This window comes from Haplochromis burtoni, unplaced genomic scaffold (assembly GCF_018398535.1).
Source record: "Haplochromis burtoni strain Fernald_Lab_line unplaced genomic scaffold, NCSU_Asbu1 Contig_118, whole genome shotgun sequence".
NCBI lineage: Eukaryota > Metazoa > Chordata > Actinopteri > Cichliformes > Cichlidae > Haplochromis > Haplochromis burtoni.
The window spans coordinates 509858-528530 of NW_024582479.1; the positions used below are offsets into that span (position 1 = coordinate 509858).

At 38.9% G+C, this 18673-nt stretch overlaps 1 protein-coding gene across 1 annotated transcript in view; it reads right to left on the reverse strand.

The window, feature by feature from the left end:
- Window positions 1-7500: 7500 nt before the first annotated feature.
- Window positions 7501-18673, reverse strand: part of trabd2a (TraB domain containing 2A) — a 57429-nt gene continuing 46256 nt past the window's right edge. The window contains exons 5-7 of the mRNA XM_005939471.2: window positions 13555-13645; window positions 11523-11795; window positions 7501-9220 (exon numbers count right to left, since the gene is read on the reverse strand). Coding sequence (XP_005939533.1) covers window positions 9013-9220; window positions 11523-11795; window positions 13555-13645 — 572 coding nt within the window. The 3' untranslated portion in view covers window positions 7501-9012. The remainder of the gene's footprint in view (window positions 9221-11522; window positions 11796-13554; window positions 13646-18673) is intronic.

The window sequence follows — 18673 nt, forward strand, 5'->3', positions numbered from 1 at the left end:
CCTCAGTTCAAAGACAGAGGGCAGCATTGCACGCAAATCCACTGCTGTCATTCCCATTAAAAGAAAGATGCAGCTCAGTCCTTCAATTCTTTAGTATATAATTGTAAATAATTACATGGCATTGGGTGACATTATTCTAAAAATGAGGACAGGGATATTGTGTAATGCTTACTAAAAGGGGGGGGGAGTGAAATAGCTCATAAATAGGTTATAAAGTAACAGGCTAGTAATGTGGCTTGTTGTTGGGGGGAGAATAGAAACGCTGACACATGAAGTAGTCAAAAAATGTTCCTAAGTGGAATGAGGACAGAGTAGAGAGGACCACCTAGTGGTCTTCATACTTCAGCTTGGGGTGCATGTGCGTTTGGCATAACTGGGAAACCTACTAAATGAATGGTTTAAAACGCATGTTGACATATGAGCAACAGGAAAACAGAAAGGCGTCTATGATACTACTTTATATATACTATCAATATTTTGATATCAACCATGAGTGTTTGTGTGCTTTGGTTTTGAGAAGCAGTGTTTCCAAATGCGTGCGTGCCATGACTCCAGGTTACAGCTCCCAGTGTGGGCTTCTTTCTATCCACAACACTCGTCACAAAAATCACTCCTGTGAATGGGCTCCACTGATCCAAGCTGCAGCTGACTGACACCCTGTGGTGCAGTGCCAGCACAAAAAATGTTAGATTTGTTTATATGCTGACAATCATACTCTGAGCAACCCTGACAGGCAGTGAGACACATAAACAATGTTTTTGCTCTGAATCTCTAAATGAACTGAAATATGGATTTTAGGTGTATTGGGATGACCTGGCTGTTTTGATGATTAGTAGTTATTTCTTATACAATTGAAGTGTATCGAAAACAAAGTAGAATTTTTTTTTATTTTTAATAATTGTTTTTTAATGATTAAAAATAAAGGCTTAAATAATTTGCAGTATTTCTACAGAAATATAAATGCTTGTTATACTTAATACACCACATAGTTTAAAATTGGTGTTTAGTTCCTCTTTAAATGCCCAATACTGGGGGAGTTATCACTCAACTTTTTATTTTATAAAGTAGTCAGTGGTGATGATAGCTGGTGGTGGAAAATCAAATCAGTTTTTTATGGTCATATGATAATATTATTCACATTTTATGTGAATAAAAATGGGCTGATTTATAAAGCAGTTTAAGAAAACTGTTATGATCACCTCCTTACAAAATACTTGAACTCCTGGGCTTTCATATGTTTTATTCAGTCTGGCCTATTTCTGGGCAATTCCACCCAGTGAAAACTTCCATCTCTAAGCAATTCTTTTGGGCCCCTGGCAAAAATCATGTGTAATGTCACACATGCCCAGTTTGCAAAGGTCGATTTGCGATACATTGCTGCATTTAACAAAAGCAGGTTTTGTTCATCTGTGAAAGTTGATGAATTATGCTGGAACTGGCAAATATAAGAAAAATGTAGAAATGTAAATCAAGAGCAGAGACGAAATATACAAAATTGACTATTTTACTGATAGTTGATCTAAGAATTGACTGTTCTCCAATATTGCATGTTTACAATATGAGTTCCCACTGGTCAAAGCTCTAACCAATACTCATAACACATGTAACCACAGAGAGATTTAGTATGTAAATATATACTGAGGACTCAGGCAAAAAAGCACTTATTTCCATGGGTCGCAGCTAACACAGTGCAAGGACTCTTAGACAGATGCAGCGATAATAGCCAAAGACAGATCCACCTAACATAGGCTCAATTGTGCAAGAGCTACATCAGATAAACAATAGCATTCAGTGCTTGTTTTAACAGTGGGAAAGTGATTTGACCTTGTGTCACAAAGGCACAAATAGACTAGGGTAGATAAAAGCTTTTCTGGGTGATTGGTATTATGGGAGGAACTTAACAGAAATAACAAGCTGAGAATTTCTGATCAATTTGAACCAATACATTTTTAGTGCAGAAAATAGAACTTTTTGCGTCATGTGCAATAACAAATGGAGAAAACTCAAGGTTAGATCTTGTTTTCACAAGGGATTAGATATTTATTCTGCCTGTAAATAACAGGCAACCTCAGATTATTTTTTTTGTAAGCATGTTAATTTAGAAAAAAAAAAACATTTAAGTTGTGGCTGGTTTTACCTTTTAGGTTTCTGCTTTCCAGAAACAGATGGATGCATCGCCATCTGCTTTCAATTCGCATGGGTTTGTCCGATCTGGAAAGCGCACCTCCAGTTCAGTGTAGCGTGTATTTTTTTAAGACCTGCTTTCTTATTTGATTGTGTTTTCCCAAATCAATGTTTGGCAAGAGGATATTGCTTCATATAGTGATAAATAAGGGTATAATTAGATCAAAAATCCCCCAAACATGCTCAGAATCATATGTTAAGAAAGATCGGAATGAACAAATTCCTCATATTCACGTTGCAGGTAATGCTTTGCATTTGCCACATGTTACATGCATATCTATTGCACTATAATTACCAACTCTAGACGAAATGCTATTCTAATTCAACTCGTTGTGATGTGCAGTATTGAATTCTTGAGTTTGGTATTTGGTTCAGCTGTTATCAAATAGCCTTTGCATGCTTGTATTAATTCTTGGTTAAAGTCTTGAAATGAGAAGGGAACTAAAACATGTAAGAAAAAATTAAGCTGAAATGAAAGAAATTGCCACTTGATGTGTGTATAAGCGGATTCTCGTCTTGGTTTAAAGTCTTGAATTGATTTTACCTTGACACTAGTTCACTCATATGGTCCACAGTTTGACTTATGTAATTCACACCATTCATTATACAGTGTTTTTAATAGTAAATGAGCTGTAACATCTGTCAGCAAAAGCACTCAAAGGGAGGCAATTAGCAGAGTGACCCGCACCTATTTGTTTGTTCTTTTATGTAATGACTGAGTGACTTACAAGGTCTGTTGTTTTTAAAGTTTTGTGTTACACGGAGCACAAGACAAATGTCGTTTGGAGTCGCACATCAACATGATGTAAGGTTAATGTTTTTGAGCTTTTGCAGTGGCTCCAGTTATGACTTTAGTTATACAATCAGTCGGCTTTTTCTCTCCACATTTCTCCAAACACGCATCACGCCATGAAAGGTAGCAGTGTTCAGTTCCACATTCTCGCATAAGGTCAGCGGCAAAAGTCTGGGGTTCATTTTCTTTAAGTTAAAAAAAAAAAAAGATTAATGACCTGACCTGATCAGCAAAAAAGTCAGAAGTAGGCCTAAATTGTTTATAGAATAAGAATTTAAAAAGCCCTCAGAGCTAAATATTATATCCCTGCATTCTGTTATTCTTGGCCTTTTGACCTATTTGGACAAACAAAGCAGATAAAGGCTGAACAATGACACGCAGAGAAATGTCTGTTTCAGGCTTTTAGTGAACAGAAGTTGAAGCTGATGTATAATTCTTCTCTGTGAAAAGGAAGTGCCCTCTTAGCCTCAGAAGTTAATATTAGCTCTTTGAGCTAAAATAGCTCGTTGCAGCCATTTTGCATAATTGCATAGCAGTCTCTGATATAGCCTCTGAAAATGTTCACTACTTTTCCATGTTAAATTCCTTCAGTGCAAGATCTCAAATCCTGCCAACAACATTTCAATGGGATTCAAATCTCAGCTGTGATTACTCTGCTACATGACTTTATTCGTCTTCTAAACTATTCCTTGGTTGTTTTTTAACTGAGCTTCAGATACCCAAATGGAACAAGTTCAGCCTTTGGACACCTTCATGTTATTTTTTAGCATTTGTTGATCCAATATAAGATTTAGAATTGAATCAGTGATTCAGTGATTTGTCTGTCCCGAAAAAGCCTGCAGTCTCCTTTATGAGAGAGTGTGTACGATCCATGCAAAAAAAATCTGCATGAGCACATAAGAAGAAATTGGAGTGAGGAAAAAAGACAGAAAAGGCAAGAAATGAATAAATCAAAAATCTGCCAGTCAAACAGCTACCTGCTGTGTGCTGCTCTTGTCAGTAAGAGCACATCTGAAAGTAGCTATGTATGCTGTGCTTGTAATGATAATATGTAGTGTAATAATAATTTTGGGAGATCTGTCTGCTGGCCTTGTTATGATGCTATTACAGCTATTATATATTGCTGCTATACTGTAGTATAGCAGCATAACAGCACTATCACCTCACAGTAACAAGGTCCAAGATTTGAATCCAGCATGCAGGCTATGTGATCTCCTCCAACAGTCCAAAGGCATCCACGTTTTAAGCGATGAGTCTACAATATCTGTAAGTACTGAAAGCAAGTGAGTGAGTGTGTGTCTGTGTGAGACCTGCAAGAGACTGGCAAGTTGTTCAGAGTGTACCCCACCTCTTGCCATGAGACAGGCTCCAGTCCCCAAAACCCTGAATTGGGTAAGTAAAAGAAAATGTAGTGATGGATGGAAATGTTTTATCTTTTAAAAGGTTGTGATGGTGCTGATATTCCTGGTAAGAAGACAAAGTGTGTAAGAGCCATCACATTGTCTCCAGACAGTAAGACAAAAATACACATTATGCACAGACTTATAAGTGACACCCACGGCTGCCTTTCCTGTCACCTGCTGCATCCTGTCATCATCCTGTGATGCTGCTGTAAGTGCCACAATGTGTGTCTGTAGGATACAGTCTTTTTTCTCTCCTCTACACTTTGGGTATAAAAAATGTGATGAGGAAAGTTCAAAATAACGAGTGGAACTGAAGATTTGATTTGGCTCATATGTATGGGTTACTCACACTGCTGAATTTATGTGGGTGCAATAATGATTTCTTAATATTAATATCTCCAATCTGGCTTCAGTTCATTCCTTTAACACCTGTATCTACAGGTTCCCCTCTTTCAGCAGACTTAGATTTGTGCATTGCCTTCTTTTTGTGCATAAGCCACATTTATAAATGAGAAACCATAATCAGTATGGATCCGCACTAAACCTGTAGACTTTGCCTGTATGTTCACTGGCAAACTGTAGCTGTCTAGCCTGCCTCACATAAATGTAATTGTCTGAGTCCTCTTTGACTACATGTGTAAAGGAGTAACTTTCAGATGCCATGTCTTCACCTTCTTCTTCCAGCACACCGATGCTGGTGGAGCCAGTCCTGAAAAAAACAGCAGTTTGAATTCAACCCTGTAGCTGATATCACTTACAGAGTGATGATTTACTAAAGTATTTTTAGTGCAAGACATGCACAAATGTGTGAAAAGCTGTAAGGATGTGATTTACTTTTTCCATGCATCTTACTTTTTTGCTTTTTAAATAAAAACAAACATAAATTTGTCTTTAACAATCAGAAAGCATCAGATAAAGTTAGCATATTCCATGGGCTGTACTGTACTTGTTGTTACCCAATATAACACTTAGAATAACTCAGAATCACTGCCCTAATTTTGCTCATGCATGTCAGCACATCAAGCACAAAGCCACTCCTAAATAAAAGCACAAACTAACAAGTCACTCAGCGTTTCCTGTTAATGTAACAAATCAATTATCCCTCATTTCCTGTACATCTAAAGAGCCAGTTTGCTCCGGTTTCCTGTTTGTGTCTCGAAGGAACGATATTTGCCAGCAGAGCAGCTGTCTTGTTTGTGACAGACCACATGCACACGTCAAACAACTTCTAATAGCTGTCTTATCACATTAACATCACATAAACATGCCATGAACCCATCAGGAGGGCAGCATGTGTACGTGTGTGTGCCCACTCCTTTGTTCAGTTGATACTGCTGTACCTAAAGCTGATGGACCTAAAAAACATGTTAGCTAACAGATGGCTATTTATACATCCAGCAGACATAGGGCACACAGCATTAACCTTAATATTCATACATCTCTGATGAAAAACAACAACTAGAAACAGATATGCGCAATTTAGCTGCTAAACGGTCCTCTATACTCAGCGGAGTTTTCACTGTGCTGGTGCTGGGCAGGTCATACAGGAAGAGCTTATGTGAGCTTGATCACTGAAAACAGCTGCCTGTTGGAACTGAGGGTTATACAGTGGGGCAAAAAAGTATTTAGTCAGCCACCGATTGTGCAAGTTCCCCCACCTAAAATGATGACAGAGGTCAGTAATTTGCACCAGAGGTACACTTCAACTGTGAGAGACAGAATGTGAAAAAAAAATCCATGAATCCACATGGTAGGATTTGTAAAGAATTTATTCGTAAATCAGGGTGGAAAATAAGTATTTGGTCAATAACAAAACTACAACTCAATACTTTGTAACATAACCTTTGTTGGCAATAACAGAGGTCAAACGTTTACTATAGGTCTTTACCAGGTTTGCACACACAGTAGCTGGTATTTTGGCCCATTCCTCCATGCAGATCTTCTCGAGAGCAGTGATGTTTTGGGGCTGTCGCCGAGCAACACGGACTTTCAACTCCCGCCACAGATTTTCTATGGGGTTGAGGTCTGGAGACTGGCTAGGCCACTCCAGGACTTTCAAATGCTTCTTACGGAGCCACTCCTTTGTTGCCCGGGCGGTGTGTTTTGGATCATTGTCATGTTGGAAGACCCAGCCTCGTTTCATCTTCAAAGTTCTCACTGATGGAAGGAGGTTTTGGCTCAAAATCTCACGATACATGGCCCCATTCATTCTGTCCTTAACACGGATCAGTCGTCCTGTCCCCTTGGCAGAAAAACAGCCCCATAGCATGATGTTTCCACCCCCATGCTTCACAGTAGGTATGGTGTTCTTGGGATGCAACTCAGTATTCTTCTTCCTCCAAACACGACGAGTTGAGTTTATACCAAAAAGTTCTACTTTGGTTTCATCTGACCACATGACATTCTCCCAATCCTCTGCTGTATCATCCATGTGCTCTCTGGCAAACTTCAGACGGGCCTGGACATGCACTGGCTTCAGCAGCGGAACACGTCTGGCACTGCGGGATTTGATTCCCTGCCGTTGTAGTGTGTTACTGATGGTGACCTTTGTTACTTTGGTCCCAGCTCTCTGCAGGTCATTCACCAGGTCCCCCCGTGTGGTTCTGGGATCTTTGCTCACCGTTCTCATGATCATTTTGACCCCACGGGATGAGATCTTGCGTGGAGCCCCAGATCGAGGGAGATTATCAGTGGTCTTGTATGTCTTCCATTTTCTGATGATTGCTCCCACAGTTGATTTTTCCACACCAAGCTGCTTGCCTATTGTAGATTCACTCTTCCCAGTCTGGTGCAGGTCTACAATACTTTTCCTGGTGTCCTTCGAAAGCTCTTTGGTCTTGGCCATGGCGGAGTTTGGAGTCTGACTGTTTGAGGCTGTGGACAGGTGTCTTTTATACAGGTGATGAGTTCAAACAGGTGCCATTCATACAGGTAACGAGTGGGGGACAGAAAAGCTTCTTACAGAAGACGTTACAGGTCTGTGAGAGCCAGAGATTTTCCTTGTTTGAGGTGACCAAATACTTATTTTCCACCCTGATTTACGAATAAATTCTTTACAAATCCTACCATGTGAATTCATGGATTTTTTTTTCACATTCTGTCTCTCACAGTTGAAGTGTACCTCTGGTGCAAATTACTGACCTCTGTCATCATTTTAAGTGGGGGAACTTGCACAATCGGTGGCTGACTAAATACTTTTTTGCCTCACTGTACACATGATAATGGGACTGGAGCGTAAACCTGTTGACCATTAAATAAAAAGATTTTTGAAGGAATCCAAAAAGTTTTAAGTGTTGGGAAGCTGTTCGTTTGTTCGTTGTGATGAGTAACACCTTTAAGGTACATAAAATAATTTGATCTATACTTAATATAACACTGGTTATTTTGCTGTAAAAATTTCTCTCCCCTGACTTTCCACTGATTTGCTTCACAGCGAAGAACGAGCATCGAAGACCAATTTTACATCCAGATAAATATTTTATTGTTGCTATCTCGTGCCATAAATGAAATGTGAAGGTCGTAAAGCACTACGCGGTCTGCTCATGTAGTCAGTTTAATTATTATTGCCATGATATGCATTTGAAATTACACTGAAAGAACATTTGAAAAACAAGTCATTTTGGCATCATGGTGAGATGAAATATATAAAAACAAAAGCCACAGGGAATGTTTCACATGGCTAACAGCAACACTACAGTTTTAAATAAATAAAAAATGAATGAATGCTATGTAAAACACACGCGCGCACACACGCCCAGACACATCCACATAAATTCTTTCAGCAAACATATACATCAAAGCAGTCGATAACACTAATAAAGTACAATACAATCACCTGTCCCTTTCAAAAATGTAATTTCAGTGAGACACATGACATGGGGCTATGGTGGTTAGTTCCTGATTTTGTTTCGAAAATATACTGCATATCTATTTATACTTTTCCATATAAACAACAATGCTTCTGATAATCTTAATTTTTTTAATAATTCTAAAATACTTCTATAATATTCAAAAGGCGTATGTACAATTTTCTCCCCGCAGCAGGTTTTTATGTAATCAAATCAGATTCTTCTAAAATAGAAGAATAAATTAAAGTCTGAGCACTTGTGTTTGGAAGCCCAGTGGGTTTAAGAGCCGATAGACGTTGTTTGTCCCACGCCCACGTACTCTCACAGAGATACTCAAAGGACATGTGGTCCCAGTTGCTGTTGGAGAAAATATTTAAGCTGAAAAATTACTTAAGTGATTTCTCAAATTTTCAGAGCAACTAATAGCTGTCTACTATAACTGTGTAACCCATAAGGCACTGATGAGTTGTGTAATTAGTGATAACACTACCTCAGTTTGAGCTTCTTGTTCTCCCTACTGCATACTCTGTGCTCACTCTGTGTAAATTAAGTGAAACTCAGACCTTTATGTTTCAAGTTATATGAACTCGCATGCACATCAAAGCCCAATCTGTAAAGAGATGAGCCCTACTGCCACGCCTTTCCAGTTCACTTCCAACGTAGCAAACTTTCTGTGCCCAAACATCCATGGAGTGAACAGCTAGACCAGACTTTTTTTTAAGAGCAGTATATTTGAAACCGCGTACGTGTACCAGTTTTATTTAGAGTCCTTATAACCATTTTACTAGAGGGCCACAGTCCATATCTGTGAGATCACTATAGGTAGTGTGAGGTGAAAGCTCAGTAAAGACAACGAGAAGATCGAAGGCACTGGTGCTGCTGAAGGAACACGATGATAGTTGTACTGGCTTTGGATTCTGTCAGGCGGCTGCACTGTGATGTAACCATTGATGATGCGAACCATTGGGGGAGGCGGGGACTGCACCACAGAGCTGTAGAGAGAAAAGAGGCAAAAACATGGATTTAATAATGAAGATTTATAATATTTCTCAATTGAATGATGGGTCCTAAATGCTGAACACAAAACAGAATGATTTTAATTGGTATAATTAACGAGGATCCTGCATTCATTCTTTATTTGCATTTCTTTCACTGGTTTGTGGGCAAAGGGAATGAGTATTAGTGTGGGTAATACTCCCCCCCCCAGGCGCTCCCCAACTGAAAAAAAATTGGTTGCACAATGATGCTGCGCATTGCACACTGACACAAATTAACACTCATTAATGCAAAATAATTTAATTTCTGTCAACTACATCATGGTTTAGCCTTTAAAGGGTTAACTGAATGATGGCTTTCACAATGAACCCATCTTCACTGCTGTGACATTAACGTTTGCTTACATTCATTGATTTTTTTTCACTCTTTTTATTACAGGAAAAACAAAACAACATCAGATCTTAATTTCAGAGGCTTTAAAACTCTGTATGCTGCAATTAGTAAACTACACCATAATTTTTCTACAGGCACTGGCTCCCATTTTGCAATTTAGAGTCACTACAGACTGGGTAGGGTCTTATTAATTCCAGACTTTTACTTTTTCTTTTTTTTTTAAACAAAAAGCATTTTGTTTTGTTTCTGCACTGTACAATTCTTTGGTACTGTAGGGGAAATTGTGGCAGGATCAGCAGGAAAACCAGCCTCTCTCCCCATCCACACATTGTCAAAAATTGCCAGAGAAAATATGCAGACTGCAGAAAGTCAACAATGGAAACATTAATGATGATGAAAGCCACAAAGAAAAAGTTCTCTGACAGAATTTCTGGGTGCTCAAATCACTGATCCTCACATGACCAACTGCCAATAAACCTGAACGCTATTATGCCCTTTGTTAGTCTTCCTTCATCCCCAAATTACACAGACTGAAGTGTCTGTGAGGCAATGACTGCTTTGAGGTGGTCAAAACCACACAGACATCATAGCATTTCCATTTTTATTAAAAAGAAACACTCCTAACATAATGCCACTTTGCCCCAAATTTACATTACTCTTCATACTTATTTGCATTCAGCCAAATACTCAAGGGGCATAGTTTTAGAGAAATTAACTTTAGTTTGTGTGAAAAGGCCTTAAGAGGCGCAAAGAAACCAGGTGTGACATACCATGGCCACACAACAGAGAACTGTGAGACTGGAGTTGCTTCTTTTTCTCAAATTGCCTTACTTTCTCTTACTCAGCCACCTTTTTAGACATTAAAATATACAAGAACGTGCATAACATTGTAACGTCCATGCACAAAGAGTCCGTTTCATTTCTGCTCAAAATACAGGATCTTGCGGATTTAGAGAAAACACTTCTGCAGAAATAATGTACACAAATGTTCACAAACCTCCTCTGTTCACATGAAGAAGTGACACTATTTGTTTAGCTTTTTCTTTCCATCACTAATTTGGACTAGTGCATACTGCATATTGAAATAATAAATACTGGTAGCACAAGTTCAGTTTTACAAACTGCTGCCTGCAACAACTTCTTAAGTCCAGATCTACATCTGAATAACGCTAATGTTAGCTGTTCACCCATTCTCTGTTTCAATTAAGATAAAAATTTCTCTGTTTTGTGTCAAGATCACATGTTGTCCTTTTGTCTTTTCTCTTGCAACCCAAATTTGGGCAAGGCCATGGAAAATTTAAATTCCCCAAAGGTGTGACTGAATAGATTAGGACTAAGTTTATGTGTTGAAGTTCATATTAGCGTTACTACTTCCAACCCAATGACAAAACTGTGTTTTGCCATTGCAAAAAATGCAGGGATGTTTCCACATGGCAGACCACACCTTGTGCAAAAGATTCTTCTTTGTCTGAAAGGTGATCTTATCGTGTTGTCCTGTGAGTTCCTGCCTGGAGCTACTGTGAGACCAAATCCCGATACTTAGCAGGAATTCCCAGGTCGCTCTTTTCATAACCAAGACACCTACACTAGCTTGGAACTAGTCAGGACTCATATACCACTGCAGGGCACACATGTGTATGTGCTGAAGTTTATGCAAACTGCATGAAGTGCATGGTGATGTGATATGGTGGCTGTTTGAGCCTGCAGCACTGCACCAGGAAGTGTCAGTTTTATTCTATATACAAGTGTGAGTTACACATTTCCCCTTACATCCTCTCTGGCTTGTTTCTGAGCTCTTGCTATCATACTCTCATTTCACCTGTGGCCTTTCATCTCTAGTCATTGATAACCCATATATAGAGAAGAAAGACCTTCACCTCTTTACCCCTCTTTCTTTCATCTTACCTCTCCTCTATCCGAACCCAGAGGTCATTAAAATGCCTGTGCCGCTGTTTCTTCTGCTTATTCCTCCTCTTTTTCTTTAGCATTTTTCTCTCAGATTTCTCCAGAACCTCCAGGCTATCTGGTGGCAGAAGCATGTGGGGTAACAGATCCTCCTCCAGAGTATGCCCCTGACCCTCCTCTTTGTGAGGAAGCTCGTGCAAGAAAGGTTCCAGCTGAGGCGACTCATCGTAATGGTCCTCCAGCTCTGGTGAGACGGGTCCAGATGATGATCGCCTAGAGGATGCACATTACAGTAGGGTAAGATGCTTTAGAAAGAAAGAGAAAAGGGGTTCGTTGCATGTCACTTTTATAATAAAATCATCAACTTTAGTCTTTAATCATCTTTAATCCTGCCAACGATGGTGCCAAGCCTGTCTGCAAAAGAAGAAGAGTAGTTACCCTGCCTAGGTGATCAGAAGCAGAAAACTGGGGATACAAGGCAAGGAACCATATGAAGATTATAAGATGATGTTTGCCTGTCCTAAGCAAAAGCAAAAACTTGAAATCTTTATGCTGAAAACACATTTTTGGGGCTGTTTGAATCAAATCACGTGAGACAAAAAGAGATCACTGTTGAAGAACTCATCAAGTGTGGTGAACTATATGAGCTCCAATTAACAATGATCATGGATACGAAGGTGATGCTGGACTATACTGGCGATGAAGCCAGTGTTGGTTTCACACTTCACACTGCAGCCTGCCCACATTTCACCCTGCATATGATTGTCTGGAGGGCTTTGCCATAAATGGAACTTTCATAATGCACCAAAGAAGATGCAGATGAAACAAACTGAGCACATCTTACAGCCTCTGTGCCTTGTCCAAGGATATTGCCATGGACACCAAAGAATGTAAGGACAAGGTCTGTTTTGCTGTTACAGGCAAAATAAATATCACATTTTCCTGTGAGGTCACTGAAACATGGCATTATAGTCTCGTGGGAGAGTCTACAAGTGCAGAGAAAATGCTGAGCAAAAGTAGCAAAGTGCTGAAAGCAGGTTAGAGTGTTTTTATGCAGGCCAGGAGTTTATTCCACCTGATAGTCCTGTTAAAGAGCCTGACAATAAAATATTAACATGACAGTTTAAAGTGAATATTTGATCATAATAAGTAAATGGCAGTGAAACAAGCAGGAGAAATACACTTTCAAATCAAGAGCAGAGCGAAGTCGAGAAAAAAGTATTATTAATTATTAATATTATATATTATTATAAACAGGTCTCCATTCTTTCTCCATTCAGGATGCAATGGAAGGACAAAAAACTAACTACAGTCTAATAGTTAACATAGCTTCTTTTTGTGGAAGAACAAATTACAAGTTGGGAAGCATGAGAGAAAAACCTAAACTCTTCTTTTTGATACTATTTGACACTAGTTTTCCTTTCAAGACACGTTAATCACCATGAATAAACCAATACTGGTAACAAAGAGAGTAAATGCACTTAGACCTGAACAACTGTGATGTCAGATATACTAATGAGAAGTCGAATAATAAATTGTTATACATGGATATAATGAAGGCTGTCTGTTCTCTCAAGACAACATCAAGGTAGTCTATGAACAGGCAAGATGTGGGTTCATCTCAGGCTCATAATACCGTATCAAACACGGGGGCTGTGTGTGAGAAAGTAGAATTACCTATTCATTCACTCAGACACAGGAACAAGAACACAGATTTAAAGCGAGATTACCACCCTCAGTGTGCCAAGGTAGACTGCACTACATGCTTCACAGCAGGAGGTGAGAACCCTACTTAAGTTGGCCTTTTCAACACCACTTCATTGGTGGCCAGCGGGGAATTTGTGACACTTATCTTCCAGTACAATCTAAGCTGAAACAAGAGAAGACTTGCAAAAAGCACACAGGCGGGGAGATGTTACCGAAAACACCATATAGTATATGAGAAACTGCATCTAAAAGCCGTGGATGTCTTACGGTCCAGTCCCGTTAAACAAGCAGCATTATGATGATGATTAGACTGAAGCAAACTCACCGGTTTATGGGTTGCCCAGCAGGTGTGTGCTCCACCTCATATCCCTGGCGACGAAGCACATCAATAACTGTGTTGTTACCCAGAAAGTGACCTGCAACCAATAAGTAGAAAATGATAAGTTTGCTTTTCTGAAAGGAGATGATGAGCTATCTCAAACTAAAATAAGCGGAACATTGTCAGGACAGCACCAGCTCTGTTAGTTTTCTTTCTCGTTTAACTTAAGAGTAAAACAAAAAGCAAGCCTGATATCACCAATCAAAATATTACGCATACATTTATATATATGCTTCTGTCATCATTACAAAACTTATGATTCATACATAAGTAAGTTTTGTGTTGCTTTTCTCTGCATCTCCTATCCATTTGTCATTGCCTCTCCTTTTCCCATTCCTCTTCCACGTCCTTTACTTCGAGCTTTCTTCCTCCATTCTTAATTAATCTTCTACCCTCCATATTATATCTCTTTTCTTCCCTTTCCATTTTCTTCTCTCTGCTCTCCTTCTTTCTTATCTCCAACTTCCCCTCTTCTCCTTTTTTCCCCTCTCATTCTCGTTGTGACCCTCTCAGCTAGGTGAAGTAGGGGCATTGAGGCTTCAGGTTGCCATGTCAAGAGGTCTCCATTCTTCCTCTCACTCTGACAAAAGGGAGCAGGGGTCCATTGTTTGTGCCTGCTCAGCCATGGCACCACAGAGCTGTGTAAACAATGAGCCCCAGCACTTTAATCTGGCCTAGAGCCATCGATAGAGAGAGGTTAGCTTAGATGCACTATGGGTGTCGTGATGCTGCCCAGAGACTTGGACTGAATGCTGGTTAAAACAATGTCACATTATGTCCCAGCCATAGAAAAAGGCCAGAGAAGGGACTTCTACAATGTTTGCATATGATCTGCTAGAGTAAAACAGTTAAACGATTTGTGAGTGTGAACTTTGTGAGTTTAGTCTTAGAAGAAGTCTTTTTGATCCCATGAGCCCTATTTTCTTCTAAAGCCTTTTCTTTTTCCTACGCTACAAGCTAACTGTATATTTCTAATGTATAAACAGAAAAAATACCATTAATTATGCTTTCATATCTTATGTTTTCTCTGTCTTAAGGCACATTTGCCTAATTCAGGTTTGCTAAAATGTGTAGGAGAAAAAACGCAGTTGCCACATAAAAAGACATTTTTTGTACTTGTCCAGTAATCATTAGCATGGTCGGCTAAATATCCAGAAGCCCTTAAACTCACAATGAGAGCTGAACCAGAACGAAACAGAGACACTGTTTTCCAGCTTGCCCAGGTTTAGAAACAACTCAGCATGATTTATGCAAGTTTAAGTCAGGGGATTAAGGTGGGATAAATGGAGCTGTTGAGCACAATATAGAGCCATAGAGAGATGGGTGGACTTCAGAACTTCAAAGGAGCACAATTCACACACATACGTACACACACGCAAGCACTAAGGAGGTAAGCCATCAATTCTGTCATGTCCCCAAAGGCCAGTGTGTTCACGGGGAGTGAGAGCATGTTTGACAAGATGAAAAAAAAAATTAGAGTTCATTTATTACTGAGTTTAAAAAAGTTTTTTTTTTTAAATCCTGTGGCACAAGAAAATAAAATAGAAAGTGACATTTGTGTGCTTTAAATAATAAATATTTTTTAATAACAAGCTATCTTATCAACATGTAGCCAATGCTTTAAAGCAGATTTTAGGGCATGCTTAATCAATATAATAGAAAACACAAGTGGTGAGACTTTAAACTTTCACATGCTTGTTTCAGAGGGACATTTTTATTTTAGGCGTTTTTTTGGATGCCATGCAGCAAACCCTTCACACAAAGACCATTTTATAAGTGTTCCATTTAACATGAAACATGGGAAACTTGCACTCTAATGGTGCGCCCAACTCATGAAATTACAAACAAAAACAAAATGTAGACATCTTTGATTAAAAATGATTGATGCCCCAGGAAAAAGGTATAAAGTGGGAAAAGAAAATTATGTGTTAGGCCTGGATTTTGATGAAATATGGCCTGTGTATGCTGTAACATTTGGCCACTGGCTTTAACCTTATAGGCTGTTTCTTTTGTAGATACTAGTTTCATTTGTGTTATATTAATGTGAATTGTCCAGAGTAACAACATTGCTCATTAATTATATTTATTTTAATTAAGATAAATAAAATCTAAGATTCTTACTTTTGGATACATTTCATTTTAGTACACTCTGTGCCTTTTGATGATAAGATGAAGCAATATTTTCACTAATTTAATGGAAAAGGTTAGCCTACACGAACTTAACAAAACATATACAAGGCCACACCCAGATGTAAGCATGTACCATAAAATATGATTCTTCAGTGAAAGCAAATTCTTCTTAGTATGTGTAATTTGTATGGATAAAAAATTACTAAAGTTACCAGTGCCCTGTATAATGTACCCTGCTCTCGCCCTGTGACTCCTGGGATAGGCTCCAGCCCCCCAGTGATCCTGAATTGGATAAGTGGTTAAGAAAATGGAAATGGGTGGATGGACAGAAAAAAGGAAGGCAGTGTTCTACTGCATACGTGAGAGATAATATCTAAAGGTATCAACAAGCAGAGCTCCACTACGGCTGCCTCCAGCACAGTTTAACTCCTGGTTGTCTCAAGCTAAATCAAAACAAACATATCTTTGTACCATAGTTATAAAAGTTGGAAATTTTGGAGTCTACTGACTCACCATGTTTCTCATTACTAATTAAGTTTAGAGTTTTCTAAGTTAAGGTGTTGTTACGTGTTGTTTTGGGTTGGGTACATAAGCAGTAGTTTATATTTATAGGGTCCCATTCAAAACAGAGCTGCAGGCTGCCGCCCAGCATACAGCCCACGCCACAGTTTTAAGAGCACACTTCTAGAATAACATGTGTGACATCTGACATATTTTCACTGATTACTCATTTAGACCAATTTCATACATTTTACATTTATGAAATTGGCTTTTACTTTGTGTCCTATTGCACAATATATTCACTGTATGGTTTATTTTGTACCACTGAGAAGGGGGGGAATGATACAGATAAAGACCTGTGACCTGAAAGCTTTCATTCACAGCTAACTTCCTTCGTGCAGCTACATGCATACATGAATGGACCTCTGAGTTGGAGTACCATGGACCAGTTCATGTTATGGTTATATAAAAGTGACATCTTTTACAATCATCTACCAGCAGAGTCTAACAATAAACATAAAAACTAAAATCTTTCCAAACACTCTTTAAACATTGTGTCTGAAAGCTGTTACAAGGTAGTCATTTGCATTGTTGCAAAGACTTTTGCTGGAAAGATGGATACATCAGCGGCTAGTCTAGTTCTTACATCCACTTTCCCACACTGTCAAACTCAATGCCGACATCATTGCTCTAGTCCAGTCATTTTCTTGTCTGGTTTCTGTAAGCCAGTTAGCCTCCATTCTGTGTGCTGTAAATATCACTGCTCATTTGTCATTCTGCCATTCAGGCTCTAATTTGTTCAGCCCATCTCCGCCTCACCGTAGTCACTCAAAACTCTATACAAACCTCCATCTTCACCTGCACCACCACCAGCGTCTAAACTCCAAGGGGTCCTGGACTAAATCCTATCATAGCCGGGACTCTGTTGTTATGATGGGTCATCTGAGTCTCATCACCACATAGAATAACTGAATTCTGTATCTCAATAAATTATGTTTCTCTTCATTGAACTTTTATTATGATATTGAGATAACATTACTTTTCTGGTTGACACTATAAAACCAGGAAAGTAACTCTATATAGTCCTGTGAAATACTAAGTACACCCTTAAAGCTTCCATAGGAATCAAGGGGGTAAGCAGATGCTGCTAATCAAATGCACACGATTAACCGATCATCAGCAAGTGTGAGCATCTCTGTATAAACAATAGTTTTGGCAGTTTGGTGGTCTGGAGCATGTGTGTTAACATAACAGGTTAACGTGAGGTCACATAATGCCACAGTCTTCCCTGCAAATTCATCACTAATGTCATAACGTGGAATCCTCAAAGAAGCTGCGAATAAACCGGGAGCTATTTCTCAGCATGCCAAAACAGTTAGAAAAAAACTGAACAGATATGCCTCGTTTGGCATGGTTGCCAGGGGAAAGACTCTTCTCAAAAAAAAGAACATGACAGCTTAGGAATTGCAAAGTTGCAAATGAACAAACAACCAAACTTCTGGTAACGATTTTAGCTTGTTTTGCAACCACAGGGCCCGGAGTCTAGAGCTAAAGGCTAATTGCAAGGCAATCTATCTAACAGCTAAAGAATGTTCAACATTTGGTGATATAGCAGATACCAAGCACACCAGTAAATCTACAGAACAAACACTGGCAAAACAAATCAGGTTTGTTGCAATGACCCAATCAAAGTGAGACTGTGAGTCCTGTGGCAGGCAGTGTTGGTCAAGTTACTTGAAAAAAGTAATCATTAACTAATTTCTGATTACTTCCCCAAAAAAGTAATCCCGTTACTTTACTGATTACTTATTTCAAAAGTAATTAATTACTTAGTTACTTAGTTACTTTTTAAAAAACACGATTTACAACCTGAATAGGTGATAAAGCGATAGATCATTCAGCCCAATTCTACTTTTTCTGCATAATCCATCATACAAAATGGAAAAGTCTCTTTTTAACTTGTTTTATCAGTTTTAATCTTTAAACTTTACGCATCAAGCAAAAATTAAATTATATGCACCATTCTCTGACTTGAAGAAATTAGTTTAACATTTAAGCCTATTTTCTACACATTCCAGCACATAAAATAAAATATTTTTTTGTGTTTACACTCACTCTTTCAAATAGATGCAAGTAAAACACAGCAGAAATTAAATAAAGTCAAAGACTCAGCAGTCCTGTTGCTCTATTTTCACCTCTAAAGCAGGAGTGGGGTAGGCGGAGGTGTGCTCTGGTGCAGGTGTGCCGCAGCAGTCAGTGGAAGAATCCGCGAGTTTCTCTGTGAATTTCCCATTATGTCGTTGCGCACTCGGTGCTTGTTTACACAGCAAATCCAGCATGTCCAAATTAACACTGTCGGATTTGATTTCAACACTATTAAAGTGTCTATATGGGTCCACACCAGAGAGTGTTAATTTAACTCTTTTTGGAGAGT